The sequence below is a fragment of the Geotrypetes seraphini genome, chromosome 11 (genome assembly GCF_902459505.1).
Source record: "Geotrypetes seraphini chromosome 11, aGeoSer1.1, whole genome shotgun sequence".
Lineage (NCBI taxonomy): Eukaryota > Metazoa > Chordata > Amphibia > Gymnophiona > Dermophiidae > Geotrypetes > Geotrypetes seraphini.
Window position 1 is genome coordinate 123,704,949 of NC_047094.1, and position 24,131 is coordinate 123,729,079.

Below are 24,131 nucleotides of genomic sequence, written 5' to 3' on the forward strand. Positions count from 1 at the left end.
AGAGAACCACTGTGGTCTATTGTTTCTTCGCCATTTACTTACTGATTTGACGTAGCGGTTGGTTGCTTCGTGAAAGGTTGATTTCAGAGTTGACCACATTACCTCTACATTATCTGTTTCGGCATGGTTTTGCAGTGCCCGATGGACGAAATCTCCCATGCTTTCGAAGTTTGTGCCCTTAAAGTTGACCTTGGTTGATGTGCTTGACTTAGTGAAACCTTTCTGAGGTTGAACCATATCATGTTGTGGTCACTGGAGGCCAACATATCGCCTATCGAGACCTCTGTGACACTTTCTCCGTTGGTGAGTATTAGGTCTAGTATCGCCTGATCCCTAGTGGGCTCTAATACCATTTGTCTGAGTCTTGCTCCCTTTATAGAGGTTAATAGCTTCCTGCTGCTGCTGGTCATAGCGGAAAGATTGTTCCAATACACATCAGGCATATTGAAGTCTCCTAACAATACTTTGTCTCCACGCAAAGTGATATTCTCAATGTCTTCGACTAATTCTATATCCATGTCCTCCTGTTGTCTTGGAGGTCTGTATACTACACCAAGATACAGGCATTTGTCCTTCCCCCTAGCCAAATTCACCCAGAGGGATTCCCCGGTGTACTTGACATCTGCGATTTTGGTAACTTCGATGTCCTCTTTAGTGTATAGTGCTACCCTTCCTCCCATTTTGCCCTCTCTGTCCCGTCGAAGTAAGTTGTTTCCCGGTATAGTGATATCCCACCCATGGGAGTCCGTGAACCAAGTCTCGGATATCGCCACCACATCTAGGACGGCGTTCGTCATTTCCGTCTCTAATTCCAGAATCTTATTGCCCAAACTGTGGGCATTAACGTACATAGCCCTCCATACCTTATGTTTGCTATGTCCCTGTGTAGATATTCCTGCTTGAGCACTGGGGGCACTAAGGACATAGGAAGGTGGCACGGGGGCACTAAGGTCATAGGAAGGAGGCATTGAGGGCTCTGAGGACATAGGATGGGACATTAAGGACATAGGAAGGTGGCACTAAGGACATAGGAAGGAGGTACTAAGGGCACTAAGGACATAGGAAGGGGGCCACAGAGAGACAGGCAGGCATGGTACAACAGAAAAATACAGGCAGGCAGGGGGACAAGGAGACAGAGACAGAAAGAAAGACAGACAGGCAGGGGGCCAGGGAGAGACACAGACAGAAAGAATGACAGACAGCGTCCAAGGAGAGAGAGATAAAGAAAAGAAAAAAAAAGACAGACATCTACTCTAGCACCCGTTAATGTAACGGGCTTAAACACTAGTAGGTTAATAATGTGTAAAGACTGTACAAACTTGTGTATCATCACACCACTGAAAAAGCCCTTAAATTGTAGCTTAAGTATTGTAATATCATAGCTCATGTATAGTAACACCATTATTGAATTTCATGTATTGTAACATCATAACTGAAGCTCATGTATTGTATCATCATTATAGAAATGCATAAACTGTACCCCAGGTACAGTAACACCATTAATGAAGCTCATGTCTTGCAACACTGCATTTGAAGCTAGTGTAAACCACTCTGAATTGACTACACAGTCATCGGTAGTGGTATAGAAGCCTTCAATAAAAAATATACTATGGTGTTCTATAGAGGCTTTTTCTTTATGGCCTGACTTATCACAGTGGCTTATTTTCATTTTCCCAGGGAACATGCCAACTGCAAACTATTGAAAAAGGAACTGCAGGTGAGGCCCATCAATAAGAAATCTAGAGTGATGCACACTGCTTTCTGCTTGGCCTTGTCCCATCTCATTCCACCTTGAAAGATATAATCAATCCCAGTACCTGAAGAAGCCCTGTTGGAAGACGGAGAGACGCCGAGTCTTGCGGATGAGCACATCAGAGATTTGACATACTTCAATGCTGACAAAGAAGACCGTATAGCAGGTATACTGTTGGTAGAGGCGTTGACTGAAGGTCTAGGAATGACAAGAAGATTGTGAAGGCTGGCGTGGTTGTATCAATTTCTGTGATCCTCAAAACCTCCATAGAGGTTTGTGTTCAAGATATTCAACTGGCTATATACATGCATGTATTCTAAGAACCACTTTTACTGGCACAAGGCTCTTTTATCTCTAGGATGATAACTTATGTGAAACCTTGTGACCAAAATTTGTCTCCTGCTAATAGCTGTCCAAGGGGGTCTATGGAGATTGAGCTGGTGGTCTGTTTAGTCATTTGTGGATAAGTACATATATCACAGTGGAAGCTGAAGAAAGGAATTGATGAGTATGGAAACTGAAATCCCTTTCTGATCTTCTCAGTCTGAGGTACCTTGACAGTGGATTGGTGGTGGTGGTGGTGGTGGAGCTTGTATTGTTGCTTGTTACTCTGTCAGGGCGCATGGAATGGTAGAACAGCAGCAGGAGTGGAGTTTGCTTTGCCAGTATCCATGAGGTGTAGGCATAATGGGGGTAATTGTATAACTACAATTAGTCAACTGCAGGTGAGCAGTAGGAGCCTATTCTATAGAATAGTAGCATAATTATGCACCTAACATTTAGGTGCTTGCACTTACACATTTATAATATGCTTGATGATGCACAGAAAACTAGTAATTACAATGACAATCTCTCTCCATAGTCCATGAATCTACTCCAGCAGCTGCAAATTCTCTTTATCATTCACTTAACCATCCCAGTAGCTACAGCAATTCACCATTTACCTGCTCATTGCATGCATAAATGATTGGAATACTAGCATATATTTGTGCATTTTCATGCAAAAATGCTAAAGCTTTATTCTGCAAATACTCACTTTGCTTATTGTGCATAGCCTCGTATTTGTAAGGAGATGTATAAAGAGGCAAAGCATGGACAGGATATAAGCAGGTTTCCCACTTACATTATTCTATAAATTATGGCCCAGATTCTATAAACAGCCACCTACGAAATGGGCACCGATCATGTGTCAGTCGCACAACAACGCTGTTATAGAATCATGGCTTCATGAAAGATAGCCACTACTAGGGAGTCAATTAATAGTATTCTGTGATGATTAAATAATAATAATCTTTATTATATCACAGCTCTATTTCAACTTACAAGATTATATGTTAAAAACAAATAACTTAATAACTACAAAAGTACACTGATTCAGTATCCAATAGCGCTGGAAAAATTCTTGAGGCTAGGTGTTAAGCCATATCTTCTTAATGCTCCTGCCACCATAAGATAAGTGGCAGAAATAGTATAAAGTCAAATACCAGCATTTATTGGAATTTTGTGCAACTAGTGCAATTTGTGTAAACAATTTTTGATGTGCAAGTAGTGCAATTAAAGTGCCTTGTTACATATTGACTCAATGCCTGGCCCCCCGACCCGGGTTTCGTGTTCTTCGTCAGGAGGGGGTCTAGATTGAAAACATAAACTAAAATTAAAATTTTTTTATTTAATTTAAAACCTTTATATGACTAACTACATATCTGAATCAATCTGGTTCATTTTTCTAATCTTACTGTTCATATATCATTAAAGTTCAGCTAAACATACCTGCACAGGCGAACTGAACCGGGAACGGCACCGGAACAGGAACAGACTAAATGAACCTAAACACCCGGATATATATATATACATACACACACACACACCGAACTGAACCACTCTAAAAACAGAAACGGAAACGGAAATGACATTGGACCCGAGGATATCAAACAATTACTTATATATTTTACCACTCGATCTCAGAATTTAAACCATTAGGGGATAGCGTGTTCCAATTATAAATAAACCGTTGTTCTTTTTGAAGTAAGAGTTTACAAATATCACCTTCATATTGTGTGATGTGAACTAACACTGTGTACTTAAGATCTTGCAATGAGTGATCCTCCTTCACCCAATGATCTACCAGGGGGGCGGATACTCTGCCCCTGCGGATATTACTAAGATGTTCTATAATACGTGTTTTAATTTTTCTACTGGTTTGACCAATATACAATAATCCGCAGGGGCAGATCACACAGTACACAACTCTCTGGGAGTCACAATTAGTACCCGTGATAAGTTCAAATCTCTTCCACTGCGGCACTGGAGTGGTAATAAAAGATTGATCAAAAAACAGCAAGGGAATATTTTTATCCAAGGTGATACTTATAAATTACTGTTGTACTAATCACCTTTGTTTTACTTCAAGCACAAATTACAACACAAGTTGATGTGGTTAAGTGAACACTCAGACCCACAGCTGAGGTCCGGTGAAACAAGTTCACGGAGCAGCTATTAAGGAGACCATCATTGTTGTTCACCGTCTCCTCCACCAAACAAAGACTAAATAACAGCACATAAACTTGAAAAAAATAAAATAATAAATTTGACAGCAACTTAACTTTGAATGGTGTGGATGATACACATAACTGCTCCGGGCTCCTCCGTTTATTCACAATACCGACCCCCCAACCTAGGTTTCACCCGCTGGCTTCTTCAGGAAGGGTACGGCACAAACACTCCATACTGCTCACACACGCACTGCGCAGTGCGTGTGTGAGCAGTATGGAGTGTTTGTGCCGTACCCCTCCTGAAGAAGCCAGCGGGTGAAACCTAGGTTGGGGGGTCGGTATTGTGAATAAACGGAGGAGCCCGGAGCAGTTATGTGTATCATCCACACCATTCAAAGTTAAGTTGCTGTCAAATTTATTATTTTATTTTTTTCAAGTTTATGTGCTGTTATTTAGTCTTTGTTTGGTGGAGGAGACGGTGAACAACAATGATGGTCTCCTTAATAGCTGCTCCGTGAACTTGTTTCACCGGACCTCAGCTGTGGGTCTGAGTGTTCACTTAACCACATCAACTTGTGTTGTAATTTGTGCTTGAAGTAAAACAAAGGTGATTAGTACAACAATAAAAGATTGATGCCACACATGACAGCAAGTACTACAATGCCCACATGGTTGATGAGCGGGCAATCTCTGACTGGACTGAACTACTCTCCTGTATCTGAGTTTTTCACCCAAGTTCCGGGCCCTTGTAAAGGCAAATTTAGGTCTTTCAGTTAATGAAGAATAATATTGTACTATGGGCCAGTGTTTTAAAATTATTTTCTTAATATCATTACTATTATTAGTAAAAGGGAGCACACAAACTGTGTGTTGTTCTTTATCTTTAACAACTGGCCGCATTAACCAAGAGCGATGACAATTCTTGGCTCATTTCCACGCACGTTTGATAATTTTTGCAGGAGACCCATGTTCGATGAATTTGTGATACATAACAGTGGCTTGTCTATTAAAATCAGCCTCTTCAGAACAAATGCGACGTAAGAGCAAAAATTGACCAACTGGAATACTATTCTTAAGGGAACGCGGGTGAAAACTCTGATACTGAAGAAGAGCATTGCGATCAGATGGTTTTCTGTGTAGACTGGTGGAGATGACTTTATCTTGGATATATAGGCTCACGTCCAAGAATGACAAATGAAATCTGTCCATCTTGTACGTGAATCCGATATTCAAATCTTTGAGGTTAATTTCTGTTAAAAATTCACCAAGTTCTTTCTCTCCACCAGTCCATTCAAAAAACACATCATCAATAAATCGCCTCCAACATATTACATGGCGGAAGTGACCGGAACTGGAACGTCTCCTCAAAATTGGTCATATATAGGCAAGCAATGGTAGGGGCAACTGCCGCCCCCATTGCTACCCCCTTAGTTTGGAGATAAAGAGTATTCTCAAATTTAAAATAATTATTAAATATGATCACTTCTGCTAATTGTTTGAGAAAATACTTTTTAGAATCCGAAATTTCTAGCTTGGAGGACACAGATTCAACTACTGCCAAAGCTGCCAATTGGGGGACGTTCGTATACAGTGCCGTCACGTCTGCTGTAACTAAAATACTATTGTCAGGTAAAGGTTGTTGACAAAGGCTATCAATAGTCTGAAGGAAATATGACAAATCTTTAATATATGATTTAACCTGTGGGACAAATTGTTTTAAGTACCCATCAAGGTATTTAGACAATGGTTCCAATACTGAGTCAATCCCCACTACAATGGGACGACCAGGAGGGTGAGTACTTGATTTGTGTATTTTTGGGATAAAGTAAATGTGTGGTATCCTTGGGTAATTATTAGTAAGGAATCGAAATTCCTTAAAAGATATTAAATCATTATCCTTAGCTGCTTGAACTAAATGATCTACTCTTTGTTTAATAGCATTGGTGGGATCTTGCAACAGTTCCGTGTAATAAGCAGTATCATGGAGTTGAGATAAAGCTTCCTTTTGGTAATCGGCATAGTCTTGAATGACTATGCCGCCCTCTTTATCAGCTCTATGAATAATTATAGATTGATCTTTTTGTAAATTCTGAATAATCTTAATTTGATCAGATGAAATATTAGACCTACACCTATAACTTTGAGCTTCTAAGGTTTTAACATCTCTTAATACTAAACGTTCAAAAGTAGTGACTAAAGAGTCTGGGGGACCAGGAGGAAGCCAAGAAGATTTATATGTTAAGCCTTCAGGTAAAGATGAATCACTGATCTATCTTGAAAGAATACCTTCAGTCTTAATGATCTAAAAAATCTGCTTAGACATGTATGCATATCAAAACTGTCGTATTTAATGCTAGGAACAAAAGATAAACCCTTAGAGAGTAACTCTTCCTCTTGTTTATTGAGTCCTCTTAATGATAAATTAAATATTCCTTTATTTGAAGTGGAGGCTATTTCTTGTGTTTGTTGGAGCTTCTGGTTTCTATTCTAGACGGCTTTTTCATTATAGCTTCCGCTGATGGTATGCGTAAAAAAGACTCAGATAGATTATTAAACCTTGCTTGTGCAACTAGCGGTTTTAATGAATTAGAAACCACATTCTCATTTCTGACGAGAATGGAAGTGGAAGAGATTTGAACTTATCACGGGTACTAATTGTGACTCCCAGGGAGTTGTGTACTGTGTGATCTGCCTCTGCGGATTATTGTATATTGGTCAAACCAGTAGAAAAATTAAAACACGTATTATAGAACATCTTAGTAATATCCGCAGGGGCAGAGTATCCGCCCCCCTGGTAGATCATTGGGTGAAGGAGGATCACTCATTGCAAGATCTTAAGTACACAGTGTTAGTTCACATCACACAATATGAAGGTGATATTTGTAAACTCTTACTTCAAAAAGAACAACGGTTTATTTATAATTGGAACACGCTATCCCCTAATGGTTTAAATTCTGAGATCGAGTGGTAAAATATATAAGTAATTGTTTGATATCCTCGGGTCCAATGCCATTTCCGTTTCCGTTTCTGTTTTTAGAGTGGTTCAGTTCGGTGTGTGTGTGTGTATGTATATATATATATCCGGGTGTTTAGGTTCATTTAGTCTGTTCCTGTTCCGGTGCCGTTCCCGGTTCAGTTCGCCTGTGCAGGTATGTTTAGCTGAACTTTAATGATATATGAATAGTAAGATTAGAAAAATGAACCAGATTGATTCAGATATGTAGTTAGTCATATATAGGTTTTAAATTAAATAAAAAATTTTTAATTTTAGTTTATGTTTTCAATCTAGACCCCCTCCTGACGAAGAACACGAAACCCGGGTCGGGGGGCCAGGCATTGCGTCAATATGTAACAAGGCACTTTAATTGCACTACTTGCACATCAAAAATTGTTTACACAAATTGCACTAGTTGCACAAAATTCCAATAAATGCTGGTATTTGACTTTATACTATTTCTGCCACTTATCTTATGGTGGCAGGAGCATTAAGAAGATATGGCTTAACACCTAGCCTCAAGAATTTTTCCAGCGCTATTGGATACTGAATCAGTGTACTTTTGTAGTTATTAAGTTATTTGTTTTTAACATATAATCTTGTAAGTTGAAATAGAGCTGTGATATAATAAAGATTATTTTCATGAAAGATAGGCCAGGATTTTCAAGGCCTACATTTCCGGTGTCTACCTTTTGTGTAAATTATGGCTACTGAGGCGCTTTACGATGTCTAATGCCACTTCTGGCGTTAGCCATGCCTACAGTGGTCATAGAGCTGTTGTACTGAATGCCTAAGGACACTAGAGACATGTGTAACTTAAACACCTAGGCCCATATTCTATAAACAGCGCCTTACGTTAGGTGTATGCCTGGAACAGTCTGCCAGAGTCGATATGTCATGCTCTGTCTCTAGTGGTATTCAAATCCAAGCTAAAAGCCCACTTCTTTGAAGCTGCTTTCAACTCTTAACTCCCACTCACTGTTAGATACCTATATCCACTGTATCATTCCTTCTACCAGAAATTTCCAACTCTGAGATGTCCTGTCTGTCTGTCTGTCCATGTTAGATTGTAAGCTCTTCTAAAAAGGGTCTGCCTATTGAATATTAAATGTATAATGCTGCGTACACCTTTCAGTGCCATAGAAATGATAAGTAATAGTAGTAGTAGCAGTAAAAAAAAAAAAAATAGAATTTAAGAAAAAAATGCAGATGCCTGAGAAACGGTGCCTTCATCATGGCTACATAGGTGCTTTATGATGCCTAATGCCACTGTAGGCATGGCTAACGCCAGAAGTGGCATTAGACATCGTAAAGCGCCTCAGTAGCCATAATTTACACAAAAGGTAGACACCGGAAATGTAGGCCTTGAAAATCCTGGCCTATCTTTCATGAAATTATGCTGCAATGAATTCACCTTACACTAAGATAAGTGTTATTTTTTGAGTTTTTCTGGCACATATATTTCTTTATACACAAAATTTAGTTGTTATATCTTTGCTTACACTGTACTCGATGAATGATACCTCCTCCTGCACTTCGGGATAGAAATCTTTGATGATTCACCCGAGCAGGCATCTGAGAGTCAGTGAAGCACCTGAACGTTCTTTCACACACAAGTCTTGGTTGCAGTGGAATTTCATTTGTGAGACTTGTTTCCATTGATATTATTTGACTATCTTTCATGAAGCCATGATTCTATAACAGCGTTGTTGTGCGACTGACACGTGATCGGTGCCCATTTCGTAGGTGGCTGTTTATAGAATCTGGGCCATAATTTATAGAATAATGTAAGTGGGAAACCTGCTTATATCCTGTCCATGCTTTGCCTCTTTATACATCTCCTTACAAATACGAGGCTATGCACAATTAGCTAAGTGAGTATTTGCAGAATAAAGCTTTAGCATTTATGCATGAAAATGTACAAATATATGCTAGTATTCCAATCATTTATGCATGCAATGAGCAGGTAAATGGTGAATTGCTGTGGCTACTGGGATGATTAAGTGAATGATAAAGAGAAATTGCAGCTGCTGGAGTAGATTCATGGACTATGGAGAGAGATTGTCATTGTAATTACTAGTTTTCTGTGCATCATCAAGCATATTATAAATGTGTAAACCAAACTAAGCCTTAAGTTTATATACTGCATACTCTCCATAAAGATAGAGCTCGGCACGGTTTACAGGAACTTTAAGATAAGGAAGGAAAAACATAACAAGAATTAGTGATTATAAAGAGGATGGGGAGATTTACATTTTTGAGAATGTGTAATGTTTAAAAAAATTAGACATTTTAATTGTTCATGTCTGGCTTCTAGATTCTAAGAAAATTTTTCAAAGCCTGGCCATAGCCATATTTAGATTTGATCCTGATGCCCTATTGAGGAAGAGGATTCTCATATGAAGAACTTACTACTACTGTATATGTTCTACAGAATTTTTATTTTAAATGGTCTTTTGCTAGAGCCCCAGAAATAAATTATTAGCTTTGCATTTTAACATAGATGGTAGATCTTGCTGGTCTATTAATGAATATGATCAAAATGAAACCCCATATGCAGAACTGCATCTGGAGAAATGAGCTCAAACTAGATCAATCAAATTTAATTGGAAAGCAAAAATAAGAAAATTCTATTTGCTATGTTGAATTTCATTAATACTTTGTTACACTAACATGAAGGGAGAGACCAGAGAGAAATACTAGGAGAGAACTGCTCACCCATTCCTGACCATAGCTGTCTTCAAGGTCTTGTAACTTGTCGTTTTCCCAATTTGCCCGAAGCCCAAGGCAGTAGAGAGGATACCAGCCTTCCTGGGCCATGACAGTGAAGTAGTCTGTGAAGCCCGCAAATGACTGGATCACACCTACAGGAGAGAAAGATGGTGGCTACTTATTAAAGTAAATCCTTCAGCCTTCTTAGGAGTTGTATCACACATCAGCTGTGATCTCTGTCAGAATAGAGAAGGATATTTTCCTTTGTCCTCTGATTACGCCCCATATCTGTCCTTTCATCTTCCATAGTAATTCCTCAAAACCTTGGTTATCTTGCTCCATAGTGCTCATCCCTCAATAGTCAATTGCATTAGTTAGACATCAGTGAGACCTAGTCTCTACAGTAGTGGAGATTCTGTACTGGAGAATATTGTGGTTCCATAGCCAACAAATGAGCAGATCGTTAACGATCCTACTGCATAGAAGTTGGAGGCATTTTATACCAAATGAACAGGCATGACACTTTGAATTACTTAGGACAGATTAAAAGACACAAGTAGGTCCATAAAAGAAAGCATTTGACTGATTCAAACTGTTGGTCCAGGACAGCATTAAAACTTTCACTGCTGACATGCCAGAACTATCCTCTAGTGACACCCAGTAAAATATAGGTTCCTTTCAACAATCAAATCCCATATAAACTTTGTAGCTGATCCTATTTTTTCTTGGCCAGGACTTAAAGGAAAGAGCCAATTGGTACCCTACCATTACAAAAAGAATGAAATGTGAATTCCTAGAAACAGAGAGAAAGTATTATTTTCTTTCTCGCTCGTTACTTTTGTGTCTTAGTGTCAATTACCTACCTTTTGATTCAATTAGCATTAAAATCTTTGTAGCCTAGGCCTCTTAATGTATCTCCCTATCTGTGTTTCTTCCCTTCAATTATTTTCCATTGTAAATTACTTTGATAATGAATTTTTATGGACAGCATATCAAAGAAAGATTTATTAACTATCTTCATTTCTGCTTTTCACTTTCTCACAACTAAAATTCCTCTGTGTTTGTTCCAGGTTCTCTTCATAATCCTGAAGCTGTTTTTGCCTCTCTCTTCATGGAGGCCATTTCATGCATCTGAAAAAAACTACTTTTTAATGTTACTCCTGAATCTACTTTTCAGTATCAAACTAATACCCTTGTCCTGGAACTTCCATTCCTCTAAAAACTTAGTGAAATCTGCAGACTCTATACCTTTAAGGTACTTCATCATTGCCATTCAATGTTAAATTTATTTTCATTGGTGAAATCACTTGATATGAAGTTATTCACAAAGAGAGGGCCACATTCAGTTCTTTATACCCTGCTTCAGTGGTGTACTGCGGAGAGGGGGGGAGCGGTCTGCCCCAGGTGCACCCCTTGGGGGATGCACAGCCGGCCAGGTCCAGGTCCTCCTGCCCTACTGTGCAACTGGACCAGCACCTCTTTCCTTTTCCCAGTCTGCGCCGCTGCAGTCTTATCTCCCCGTTGCTGCTGCTAATCACTGACAAGAAGTCTTCTTTCTAATGTCAATTCTGACGTCTGAGAGGACGTTCTTGGCCAGCCAGGCAGTGATTGGCTGGCCTGGAATGTTCTCTCCGACATCGGAAAGAAGACTTCTTGTCGGCGATGAGCAGCAGCAGGGAGGTAAGACTGCAGCGGCGCGGACCAGGGGAAAGGAAGGAGAGAGGCTTTTTTTTTCCGCGGCAGGGAGGGAAGAATGTAGGCAGGCAAGCTGGCTGGCTTTAGCGTGGCAGGGAGGGAGATAGGTAGGCAGGCTAGCTTTGGGAGTGGACAAAATCTGGAAGGCAGTGGGGGGACATAAGAAGGAGGCACTGGGGCACTAAGGACACAGGAAGGAGGCACTGGGGGCACTAAGGACACGGGAAGGAGGCATTGGGGCACTATGGACATGGGACGGAGGCACTGGGGGCACTAAGGACACGGGAAGGAGGCACTGAGGGCACTATGGACACAGGACGGAGGCACTGGGGACACTATGGACCTTGACGGAGGCACTGGGAGCACTAAGGACCCAGGATGGGGGCACTGGGGGCACTAAGGACATGAGAAGGAGGCACTGGGGGCACTATGGACACGGGACGGAGGCACTGTGGGCACTAAGGACACAGGACGGAGGCACTGGGGGCACTAAGGACACGGGAAGGAGGCACTGGGGGCAATATGGACACAGGAAGGAGGCACTGGGGCACTATGGACACAGGATGGAGGTACTAAGGACATGGGAAGGAGGCACTGGGGGCACTATGGACACAGGACGTAGGCACTGGGGACACTATGGACAGGACAGAGGCACTGGGAGCACTAAGGATATAGGACGGGGGCACTGGGGGCACTAAGGACACGAGAAGGAGGCATGGGGTACCATGGACACAGGAAGGAGGCACTGGGGGCACTATGGACACAGGACAGAGGCACTGGGGGCACTAAGGACATGGGAAGAAATGAGGGAGGGAATAGAAAGGGACAATTGTTGGGCCTGAGTGCAGAAAGAAAGAAATGAAAGAAAGGATATACAGTCAATTAATAGATGTCCCCTTTTGATGAAAAAAGAAATGGTCACGTTACCTCTGACTTACTTTCTCTGCAGCAAAGTCGGCAGCCGCGCTGAGGTGCAGGAAGGTCCCGCAATGACTCGTCTGCTGGCTCTGCTCCGGAAGAAGTAAGTTATATTGGAGGGGGTGGACCCGGCAGACATAGTCATTGCGAGACTTTGACACAACTCCCTGCATCTGCTGGGTCCACCCCCTACGACATAACTTACTTCTTCCGGAGCAGACGAGTCATCGCGTGACCTTCCAGCATGCGGCTGCCGAGTCCGCCCCAGAGCAAGTACATCGGAGTGGGGTGGACTGGCAGCCAGCAGCTACAGTCATCGCGGGAACTTGCTGCATGAAGGGAGAGAAAGGAGCAGGACTGCAAGAATGGAAGAGTGGTGGAGGGAAAGAAAGGTGGAAGGGTGGGGCTGATGGAATTGATGTACAGAGAAAGGGGAGAGACATAAGGAGGAAGGATATTGGAGGGAAAGAAAGGGTGCAGATGCTGATTGAAGAAGGGTGGATGGAGAGAGAAAGGACAGACATTGGATGGTGTTGGAGAGCCTACGCTGGATGGAAGTGCAGATGGGAGAGATATTGGAAGGAAATTGGAGGAGAGAAAGAGGGGAGCAGACGCTGGATGGAAGTGTCAGAGAGAGGAGAAGGTACTAGATGGAAGGGTTGGGGAAAGAGGGTACATGATGGAAGAAGGGGATAAATAAAAGGAGGGCATATGATGGGGAGAAAAGGATTGAGTTAGGGAAACACTGGAGGGGTGAGGGAAAGAGGTGGCAAGCTTTAGGTAGACAGTAAAAAAGGACATTCATGAGAGGGTAGTAAGAACGTAATCTAGACAGATGCAGAAAATAAATTGAAAAAGAAAATGAGGGAAAAAAGGGAAAGGGATTGCAGAGGAGAGGAAACTAGAAACCACAGAAGACAAAGGTAGAAAAAAAATTTATATTTCTTTATTGCTTTAGGAGACATGTGTCACTGTTTCTGTGGTGCATTGTATGCAGAGTCCAGCTTCTTGCTGGTTCAATTTAACCTTTGTCTATGTATTTCTATTTTATCCCCCCTTTTACAAAACTGTGGAGCATTTTTTAGCGCATCTCTGATGCTCAGAATTTTATGAGCGTCAGAGCTGTTACCTCCGTGGCTAAAATCCACACTACAGTTTTGTAAAAGAGGGAGGGGTTAGTTTGTGATTACATATTACATACTAGGCGAAGGTGTTTTCTGTGTTCTGTGTGTTCGAAAGATATGGTTTTTTTGTTAGGATTGACTGCAGGATGGATCTGTACTAGTCTGGCTTGTTTAATTTTACAATGGGTGTATTGATGTTGTACTGCTCATTGCAGTATGTAAGATGCTGCCTTTTCTTAGGTACTCATGTGTGGCATGTGGATTGTTACTAAAAATCATGTTTTCATACAGATGGGGGGTGTGTCAAAAAAATGATGGGCCCCGGGTGTCACATATGCTAGGTACGCTACTGCCCTGCTTAAAAGTGTCTTCTAGGGGATGAGGCTATAACCTACCAATCTGGAAATAAGAGTAGACAGCCAGAGCCTCATTCACCAGACGATCCCGGCGAGGGTTTCTTGGTTTGAGGTGCATGATGTCACTTTCTGCTTTTTCATAGGCCAGGGACACAGATGGGAACTGCAAGCATGCAAAAATTAAACTATTAAAATGTAGTAAAGATAGAGCAGTTTCCAAGAAATGATGTCTTGAATTGAATTGTTATGATATATCATGGTGGTAAATGATATACCATGGAGTAGAGTGTTTTGTTGGCAAAAAGTTGGAGAAGCTGTCATTATTTAAAGCTGAAGAAAACTCAGAGGTAACTTGATAGTGGTAGCCAAAGACATACATATAAAGGATTGATATAACTAACGTGACCATACGTCCCGTTTTGAACTGGACCATCCCGTTTTTAGGTAGCCTATCCCGTTGTCCTCAAGCACAGCTTTGGGATGCCAAAATTAGAGAAACTAGGCCTCTTCTCCCTTGAAAAGAGGAGACTGCGAGAAGACATGATCAAAACATTCAAAATACTGAAAGGGAATAGACTTAGTAGAGAAAGACAGACTGTTCACCCTCTCCAAGGTAGGGAGAACGAGAGGACACTCTCTAAAGTTGAAAGGGGATAGATTCCGTACAAACGTAAGGAAATTCTTCTTCACCCAGAGAGTGGTAGAAAACTGGAGCGCTCTTCCGGAGTTTGTTATAGGGGAAAACACCCTCCAGGGTTTCAAGACAAAGTTGGACAAGTTCATGCTAAACTGGTGAGACTGGACTCATTGGGTCTTGACCTTGGGGCCGCCGCGTGAGCGGACTGCTGGACAGGATGGAACATTGGTCTGACCCAGCAGAGGCAATTCTTATGTTCTTATGTACTGTAACAATTTCAAAAAAATGCGCTGTGCTTGAGGACAATGGGATGCGACTTTACAAGTGGCGGGCCCACAAGCCTCCCCCCACTGTCAATTCTGCCATTGGAGAGGAAGATCCGGGCCAGCCAATCGCTTCCTGGCTGGCCTGGAACTTCCTCTCCGATGTCAGAATTGATGTCGGGGGGAGGGGGTGAGAGGCTTGTGAGCCCGTCGCTTGTAAAGTCGCTGCACACACCTGGCCTGTTGCTGTGTCGGTGTCAGAAAAGCAGGAAGAAATCGGCGGCGGTGGCTTGGAGAAATTAGTGGTGGGGGCAGGGAGAGAGAACGAAAGACGTGGCAGGGAGAGAGAGAGAGAGAAAGAAAGGGAAGGGGAGGAGGCAGGGAGAGACAAAGAAAGAAAGACATAAGGGCGGCAGGGAGAGAGAAAGAAAGAAAGGGGGGCAGGGAGAGAGAGAGAGAAAGAAAGAGAAGGGGAGGGCAGGGAGAGAGAAAGAAAGACAGATATCTACAATGATATTACCTAAAAATTAGTAGATGTCCCATTTTGAGGAAAAAAATTAATGGTCACGTTAGTTATAACTCATCTTTCACCTTCACTGAGGAAAAGACAAAAAGCAATGGTTTTAAATTGCAGTAGGAAAGATTTTGGTTAGATTAGGAAGAGTTTAACTTTGAAGTAGTCAAGCAATGGAACAATTATCAAATGGAGTGATTAACCTCATATTGGAGGTTTTTCAGAGCACATCAGACAAGCATCTCTGAAATGGATCAGGTACAGAGGATCCTGCTAGAAACACAGGATGGATTCGAATTCAGGTGTGGGCAACTCCGGTCCGCGAGGGCTTTCAGTCGGGTCAGTCGGGTTTTCAGGATTTCCCCACTGAATATGCATCAATTCAATCACCAAAAAGAGCTATATATAGTTATGATTCTCCATATAATTGTTCCAAATGAATATGCATGAGATCTATTTGCATGCACTGCTTTCAATACATATTCATTGGAGAAATCCTAAAAACCTGACTGGATTCTGGCCCTCGAGGACCAGAGTTGCCCACCCCATCTTTCAATAGTTCTTTGATCATTCAATGCAAACTTGACAAATCTGAAAATGGCTGAACTCCTTCAGTATAACTAAGGGCCTCTTCTATCAAACTGCGCTAGCAGTTTTTAGCGCAGAGAGCCGTGCTGAATGGCCTGCGCTGCTCCCAATGCTCATAGAGTTCCTATGAGCATCGGGAGCAGAGCAGGCCATTCAGAGCGGCTCTCTGTGCTAAAAACTGCTAGCGCAGTTTGATAGAAGAGGCAGTAAGTGTACAGAGTGGAAATTAGTGACTGAAAGTACTTACAAGACTGAATATATTATATTGCTCCCCAGAATTTTGCCTGTGATGCTTCTATGCTTCTTGTAAATTTGATAAGACTGCACCTCTGATGATGATTCAAATTCACTAGTTGCTATGTAAGGTGTACAATGAGCTTATAATGGCTTGTTTTGAATTTAAGATATTCAGAGGTATAGATAAAGAATAACTACAATTTATTTACACTTCTCTCTCCGTATTCACGGTTTCAGCAATCGCGGTTTCGATTATTCACGGTTTTTAGCTTGCTGGCTCCTCCCCCCAAAATTACATCAGCTTGCATAGAGAAATCGCTGATTCCAAGCGTTTACAGAGAAAATTGCTGATTCCCAGCACTTTCTTCACCGTGTTTTGCCTCTCCTTTAGAAACAGGCCACGTCTCCCACCATGTTATTTGCGGTAACATATGGAAAAGTTATTCGCGTTATTTCCATATTCACGGGTCTGTTAATCCCCTATCACAGCGAATACGGAGGGAGAAGTGTATATACTACAGTACCTTACAGTTCATTGCAGTTTACAATAATAAAAACCAGTATCAGTAATGAATTTACAAAATCAGTAAATATTAATAATGAACTTACAAAAAAATACATTGACCTATTCCAATAAAAATTTATTAAACAAATAGGTTTTTAAAGCCTGCCTGAAATGCATGTATGAAGTAACACCCATAATCAAAGAAACAAGATCTTTTTTTATTATTAATCTTTATTCATTTTTAAAGCTCACAATAAGTGTAACATATAATACAATCATTTATATTTTAACATCACTTAATATATCATCAAATTCTAACTCGCATAAAATAACCCCCCTCCCTTATACCCAACAGTTATTCATAAGCAAAAGAGATCATAAAATATTTCCCCCCCCCCCTGGGAACAAGATCTGATCCCCAATGCACAGCCTGAAATGACAACAAATTGCACCCATCGCCGACTTCTACTCCTTCCCACCACGCGCGCGTATACCTTTAATTTTTCCTAAATGTGCAGCGCCATCCTGACGATGGCCCTGGCATCTTCCCTCCACTGCGGTCTGTCCTAGCGGAAATAGGAAGTTGTCAGAGAGGGAGGGCCGCAGTGGAGGGAAGATGCCAGGGCTGACGTCAGGACAGCGCTGCACATTTAGGAGAAATTAAAGGTATACACACACGTGGTGGGAAGGAGTAGAAGCTGGCAAGGGGCCGCGGCTGAGAGTGTCTCGCTTCTTTCCTTGCAGGATCGCAGCAATTACTGGCAATTTTTGGGGAGGCCATGGCCCCTGTGGTCGTCCCCCCCATTCCAATGCCTATGACTCCACCACTCCTATGCACCAGAAAGGCCACTGCCTCGACCTCGTCCTCTCCTCCAACTGCTCTATCACTGAATTCTGCACCTCGACTCTTCCCATCTCTGACCATCAGCTGCTAATCTTCACAACTCATCACATTCCCCCCAAACCAGGCCAATTACTACCCATACATTTAGGAACCTTCAGGCTATTGACCCTGACACACTCTCCACCACTGTCTCATCCCTCCTTTCAACTACTATGTCACTCGTCTGTCAGTGAAGCTGTCCTCTCATATAACTTAATTCTCTCTTCATCTATTGGTACCCTCACTCCTCCCATTTCACGTCTTATAAGACATGCCATATCCCAGCCCTGGATGACCCCCAACATCCGTTACCTACGCTCCTGTGCCCAAGCTGCTGAACGTCTTTGACTTAAATCCCGCACACATGCTGATTTCATACATTTCAAATTCATGCTGATGTCCTTCCAATCTACCCTCTCGCTTGCCAAACAAGAATACCACAACCATTTAACTAACTCTCTTAGGCCAGATTCTCAAAACTTTAACGCGGTTGCTAAACTGGTTTCCAGACGGTTTAATCGGCATGCATTTTAGCGGTGGATTATGAAAATAGCTTTCTAGCAGTTTCCGACACTGCCATGCAAATGGGCTCTTCAATACTGAAATAAGCACTCTAGTGGATTCTTAAAAATCGCCGAGCCATTCTCCAAAAGTGGCGACAGTTGCAAAATTTTGCAAGAAGTGAATATTAGTCTTACCCTTGGTTTCTGAAAGAAAATTTTACACTTCCAGGATGGGTGGGAGGGAGGGGGAGGAATATGTACTTATCTTGTCATATGATTGTAATTTTATATGCCCTGATCCAGTGGCGTACCTAGGGTATGTGGCACCCGGGGCCCATCATTTTTTGACATCCCCCCATGTAAAAAAATATTTTTTGTAATAACCATGAAACGGAATAAATGGTCATAATAGAAACAGGCAGTGAAAATTTTCTTTTATTGAACCTCATATATGTAACCATTATTCCAAACATAACATAACATAACATAAATTATGTCTGAATTGTCATGACATCAGAAGTACATATGGAGTAGTTGCAGGTGATGCTTGGGACAGTTCTGATTGTGTTAGTTCGGTTTTATGTGTTTTTTGAATAGAAGGGTTTTTATTTCTTTTTTGAAGGTTTTGTAGTCTGTGGTCGAGGTCAATATGTTGTAGAGTTGGGGGTTGAGTGTTAGGAGGTTGTCGAACAGTTTTTTTCTTTTGACGATTTTGGTTGGAGGGTGTGTGAATGGTCCCTGAGTTCTCCTATGTCTGGTTGAGATGGATTGAATTAGTTAGCTGAAAAAATTAGTTACCCCCTCCACCCCCATTCCACACACATTAATTCTCTTCCATTTTTGTTCCCATTATAAAAAACACTGATAAGTTTCCAGAAAAAAAATACATTAAAATAAGAAGTGAAAACAAAGGCCCCTACAGATGAGAACATAACATAAGAATAGCCTAACTGGGTCAGACCAATGGTCCATCATGCCCAGTAGCCCATTCTCATGGTAGCCAATCCAGGACACTAATACCTGGTCAAAACCCAAAGAGTAGCAACATTCCATGCTACCGATCCAGGGCAAGCAGACACTTCCCCCATGTCTTAATAACAGACTATGGACTTTTCCTCCAGGAATTTGTCCAAACCTTTCTTAAAACCAGCAACGCTATCTGCTTTTACCATAACTTCTGGCCACTTCATTTTTAAGCTTAGATCTTTCCTTCCAAACAGAGACCTTGCTAGATGTCAAATACAGAAAGAACAAGTTAACTTCACAAGGACTTAGCTGTGCAGGAAATGTGAATCTCCTCATACACCCACCATATAGTGCAAAAATGTGCAAAGGTCTGTTTTTTTTTTTCTTTCGATCACTACATAGCCTAATGCCACACAAGCGGCGCTGTTACAAACATATTCTGAAGGTCAATGCTAAGGTTAACAAAGTTTCCTTCCATGGACCACAAGGAGATACTGACAAACCACTGGAACAGATCCCAAAACAACTACCCAGGCACAACACCACTCAGTGTGTGAACCAGTTGAATGGAGTGGACTAACTGGGGGGTGGAAATGGGCCAGGAGTTTTCTCAGCAGAATTTCCCAGACCATCTCTTCCTCTCAACACATTGACACGCTGCCACCACCACCACCATTAGGAACACCTCACCGGGTAGGCCAGCAATGCTTATAAACTTTATAAAACACATTATTATATTTTCTTTTAAAGCACATATTTGAACTGAACTCTCTGACATCCTCAACCTTGCCATTCACAAAAATAGAAGGAAAAAAAGTTCCCGTTTCCTGCTGTCTCATGTCTCCGGCCTATACAATATTTTTCTTCTGCAGACCCTTCAAAAGTCTGACCAAATCCTCGTTTCACTTGCATTATAAAGTACTGAGGATGCCATCTCTCCCCAATCTCAGGTCCTAAAGTCTAAGACAGTAGCGCATACTAGTGCTGCCAGATTCAGGAAAAAAAATTCAGCCTATTGAATTGGTTTATTGATTCAATTTTCCTGCCCAATTGGGTGTTTTTTTCAACCCCCCCTTTGGCTTCTCCTAATCACACTGGCGCTGTGGTGTAAATAAAATAAAGAAACAAAAAGGACTTTTCCTCTCTCTGTTAAATCCTAGCTCACGTTTGTGGTCTAACACCAGCTCTGGCAGGATACACATTTCAAATCTGACATATTGTAATCACAAAACAGAAAATAAAATTAGTTTTTCTACCTTTTATTGTCTGGTTATTTTTCAAATCTTGTTGATACAAGGCTCTGGTTGTCTTCTGATAACTTGCTTGCCAGGGTCTCCTTCTTTCTTTCTACATGCTAACCATCCATCTGCCATCTCTGTCCTCCCCGTTTCCCTTCCCTCCCCAGGAAGTCTGGCATCTTTCCTTTTTTCATCTCCCTCCACAAATCCATCTTTTCTTAACTACCCTTTTATTCAGCATCTCTCCCTCCTTCCCCACCATCCCAGGGTCCACCATCTCTCCCTTTCTTTTCCCAACTACTATCCAGTATCTCTATCCCCCCCTCCACACCATCCCTTGTGTCCAACTTCTCTCCCTTTCTGTTCCTTCCCTCCCTAAAAACCATGGTCCATCATCTCTCTCCCTCTCTTCTATTTTCAGACCCATTATTTCTTCCCACCCAAAGTCCATCATATGCACGTCTCTTTGAACCCCCTTCCCTCTGTGTACTTATACACCAGGGCCTTCCTCCCTGAAGGCCTGTCATAAGAACATAAGAAGTTGCCTCCGCTGGGGCAGACCAGAGGTCCATCCTGCCCAGCGGTCCGCTCCCGCGGCGGCCCATCAGGCCACTGCCTGAACAGTGGTCTCTGCCTAATTTTGTAATTTTGTAATTTACCTCTAATCCTGTCCCTATAACCTTACCTCTACTCCTATCTGTACCCCTCAATCCCTTTGTCCTCCAGGTACCTGTCCAGACCTTCTTTGAAGCCCTGTAGTGTACTTCTGCCTATCACATCCTCCGGCAGCGCGTTCCATGTATCCACCACCCTCTGGGTGAAAAAGAACTTCCTGGCGTTTGTTCTAAACCTTTTCCCTTTCAATTTCTCCGAGTGCCCCCTTGTACCTGTGGTTCCCCTTAGTTTGAAAAATCTGTCCCTATCCACTTTCTCTATGCCCTTCATGATCTTGAAGGTTTCCATCATGTCTCCCCTGAGTCGTCGCTTTTCCAGGGAGAAAAGCCCCAACTTTTTCAGTCTGTCAGTATATGAGAGGTCCCCCATACCTTTTATTAGCTTAGTTGCTCTTCTCTGGACTCTCTCAAGTACCGCCATGTCTTTCTTGAGGTACGGCGACCAGTACTGGACACAGTACTCCAGGTGCGGGCACACCACTGCACGATACAGTGGCAGGATGACTTCCTTCATCCTGGTTGTGATACCTTTCTTAATGATACCCAACATTTTGTTCGCTTTCCTTGAGGCTGCGGCGCACTGCGCCGACGCCTTCAATGTTGCGTCCACCATCACTCCCAGGTCTCTTTCAAGGTTGCTCACCCCTAGCGGTGATCCTCCCATCTTGTAAGTGAACATCGGGTTCTTTTTCCCAATATGCATGACCTTGCATTTCCCTATGTTGAAGCTCATTTGCCACTTTTTGGCCCCTTTTTCCAGTGTTGTCAGATCTTTTTGGAGGTCTTCGCAGTCCTCCATGGTTATGACCCTGCTGTATAATTTAGTGTCATCTGCAAATTTAATAACCTCACATTTTGTTCCCGCCTCCAGGTCGTTAATAAATACATTGAACAGGAGCGGTCCCAGCACCGACCCCTGTGGAACTCCGCTCGTGACCCTTTGCCAATCTGAGTAATGGCCCTTTACTCCAACCCTCTGTTTCCTGTCCGCCAGCCAGTTTTTGATCCATCGGTGGACCTCCCCTTGCACCCCGTGGTTCCATAGCTTCCTTAGCAGTCTTTCGTGTGGTACCTTGTCATCTGCATTTTGGAAGTCAAGGTAAACAATGTCTATGGATTCCCCTCTATCCACCTGGCTGTTCACCCCCTCAAAGAAGTATAATAAGTTCGTGAGGCATGATCTGCCCTTGCAGAAGCCATGTTGGCTCGACTTTAGTTGCCCATTGTTTTCGATGTGCTCTCAAATGCTGTCTTTAATCAGCGCTTCCATCATCTTTCCAGGGACAGAGGTCAAGCTCACCGGCCTGTAGTTTCCAGGGTCTCCCCTTGAGCCTTTCTTGAAGATGGGCGTGACATTTGCTATTTTCCAGTCCTCTGGGATCTCTCCAGTTTTTAGGGATAGGTTGCATATTTGTCGAAGTGGCTCAGCTATTTCGTTCCTTAGTTCCTTGAGTACCCTTGGGTGAATGCCATCCGGACCTGGCGATTTGTCGCACTTTAGCCTGTCTATCTGCCTGAGGACATCCACCTTGCTCACCTCTAGTTGGACCAGATTTTCATCCTGATCTCCTTTTCCGATCTCCTCGGGTTCCGGAATGTTGGTTGTGTCCTCCATTGTGAAAACTGACGTGAAGAACTCATTTAACCTGTCCGCTATCTCCTTTTCCTCTTTTACCACTCCCTTTCTGTCTCCATCATCCAAGGGTCCTACTTCCTCCTTAGCTGGTTGCTTCCCCTTGACATACCTGAAGAATGATTTGAAGTTTGTTGCTTCCCCTGCCAGTCTTTCTTCATATTCTCTTTTTGCTTTCCTAACCTCTCGGTGACACTCCTTTTGGTGTCTTTTATGCTCCTTTTGGTTGTCTTCTGTCTGGTCCTTTTTCCATTTTTTGAATGATGCCTTCTTATCGCTTATGGCCTTTTTCACTGCATTTGTTATCCACACTGGGTTTTTTGTTCTATTTTTCTTGCACCTTTTCCTGAACTTGGGGACGCACAGGTTCTGTGCTTCGTGCACCGTGCCCTTGAGTAGGGTCCAGGCCTTTTCTACGACTCTATCTTCCTTGTTGTATCGATGAGTTTCTTTCCCACCATTTTCCTCATGGCATCATAATTTCCTTTTTTGAAGTTGAGTGCTGTCGTTGTGGTTCGTTTCACCTTTGATGGTCCAATTTCTAGCCTGTACTGGATCGTGTTGTGATCGCTGTTTCCTAGTGGGGCTAGTACCGCCACCTCCTTAGCGGGTCCCCCTAGTCCGTTGAAGATTAGGTCAAGAGTGGCATCTTCCCGTGTTGGTTCCGTGACCAGCTGTTCCATGAAACAGTCCCTCGTGACTTCCATGAATTTGGTCTCTTTTGTACAGCTTGAGTGCCCGATGCTCCAGTCTATTCCCGGGTAGTTGAAGTCCCCCATCACCACAACGCTTCCGCTTTTGCAGAACTGCCTCAGTTCGGCCTCCAGGTCCTGGTCGATTTCTTCCGATTGTCCAGGTGGGCGATAGTACAGACCCAATTTTATGTCTGTTCCTGCTCCTCCTGTCCCCTCCTTAAAGGTCTGCATCCCACCCCTGAAGGCCTTTCTCCCCCTTTAAAGGCCTGCCCCCCCCCCCCCCGAAGGCCTGTCCCTCCTCCCTTGAAAGCCAGCCTGCCTGCCTGGCCTCCTTGAAGGCCTGTCCCCCACTTGAAGGCCTGCCTGCCTGTCCCTCCCCCCCTTGAAGGCCTAAACCCCCCTTTAAGAATCCACAGGAGTGCTCATTTCATTATTGAAGAGCCCATTTGCATGGCAGTGTCGGAGAATGCTAGAAAGCTTACTAAAGACCGAGATAAGCTGTTTTGATAATCCACTGCTAAAATGCATGCAGGCTAAATTGTCTGGAAACCAGTTTAGCAACCGCGTTAAAGTTTTGAGAATCTGGGCCTTAGTCACTTGTTCTGTATTTGGGGAGGATTTGTCTCTGTTTTGTGTTCCTGTGAATTGGGGGATGGGGTGGGGCATTGCTGTAACTTTGCCTTTACAAAGGTGCGCTAGCGTTTTTAGCACACGCATCGGATTAGTGCGCGCTATAGGGTGCACCACCCG

General features: G+C 42.8%; 1 protein-coding gene across 1 annotated transcript in view; it reads right to left on the reverse strand.

Moving 5' to 3' along the window:
• Positions 1-24,131, reverse strand: part of ATP4A (ATPase H+/K+ transporting subunit alpha) — a 160,848-nt gene that overhangs the window by 9,274 nt on the left and 127,443 nt on the right. Inside the window, exons 19-21 of the mRNA XM_033914374.1 lie at positions 14,085-14,208; positions 9,959-10,104; positions 1,818-1,951 (exon numbers count right to left, since the gene is read on the reverse strand). Coding sequence (XP_033770265.1) covers positions 1,818-1,951; positions 9,959-10,104; positions 14,085-14,208 — 404 coding nt within the window. The remainder of the gene's footprint in view (positions 1-1,817; positions 1,952-9,958; positions 10,105-14,084; positions 14,209-24,131) is intronic.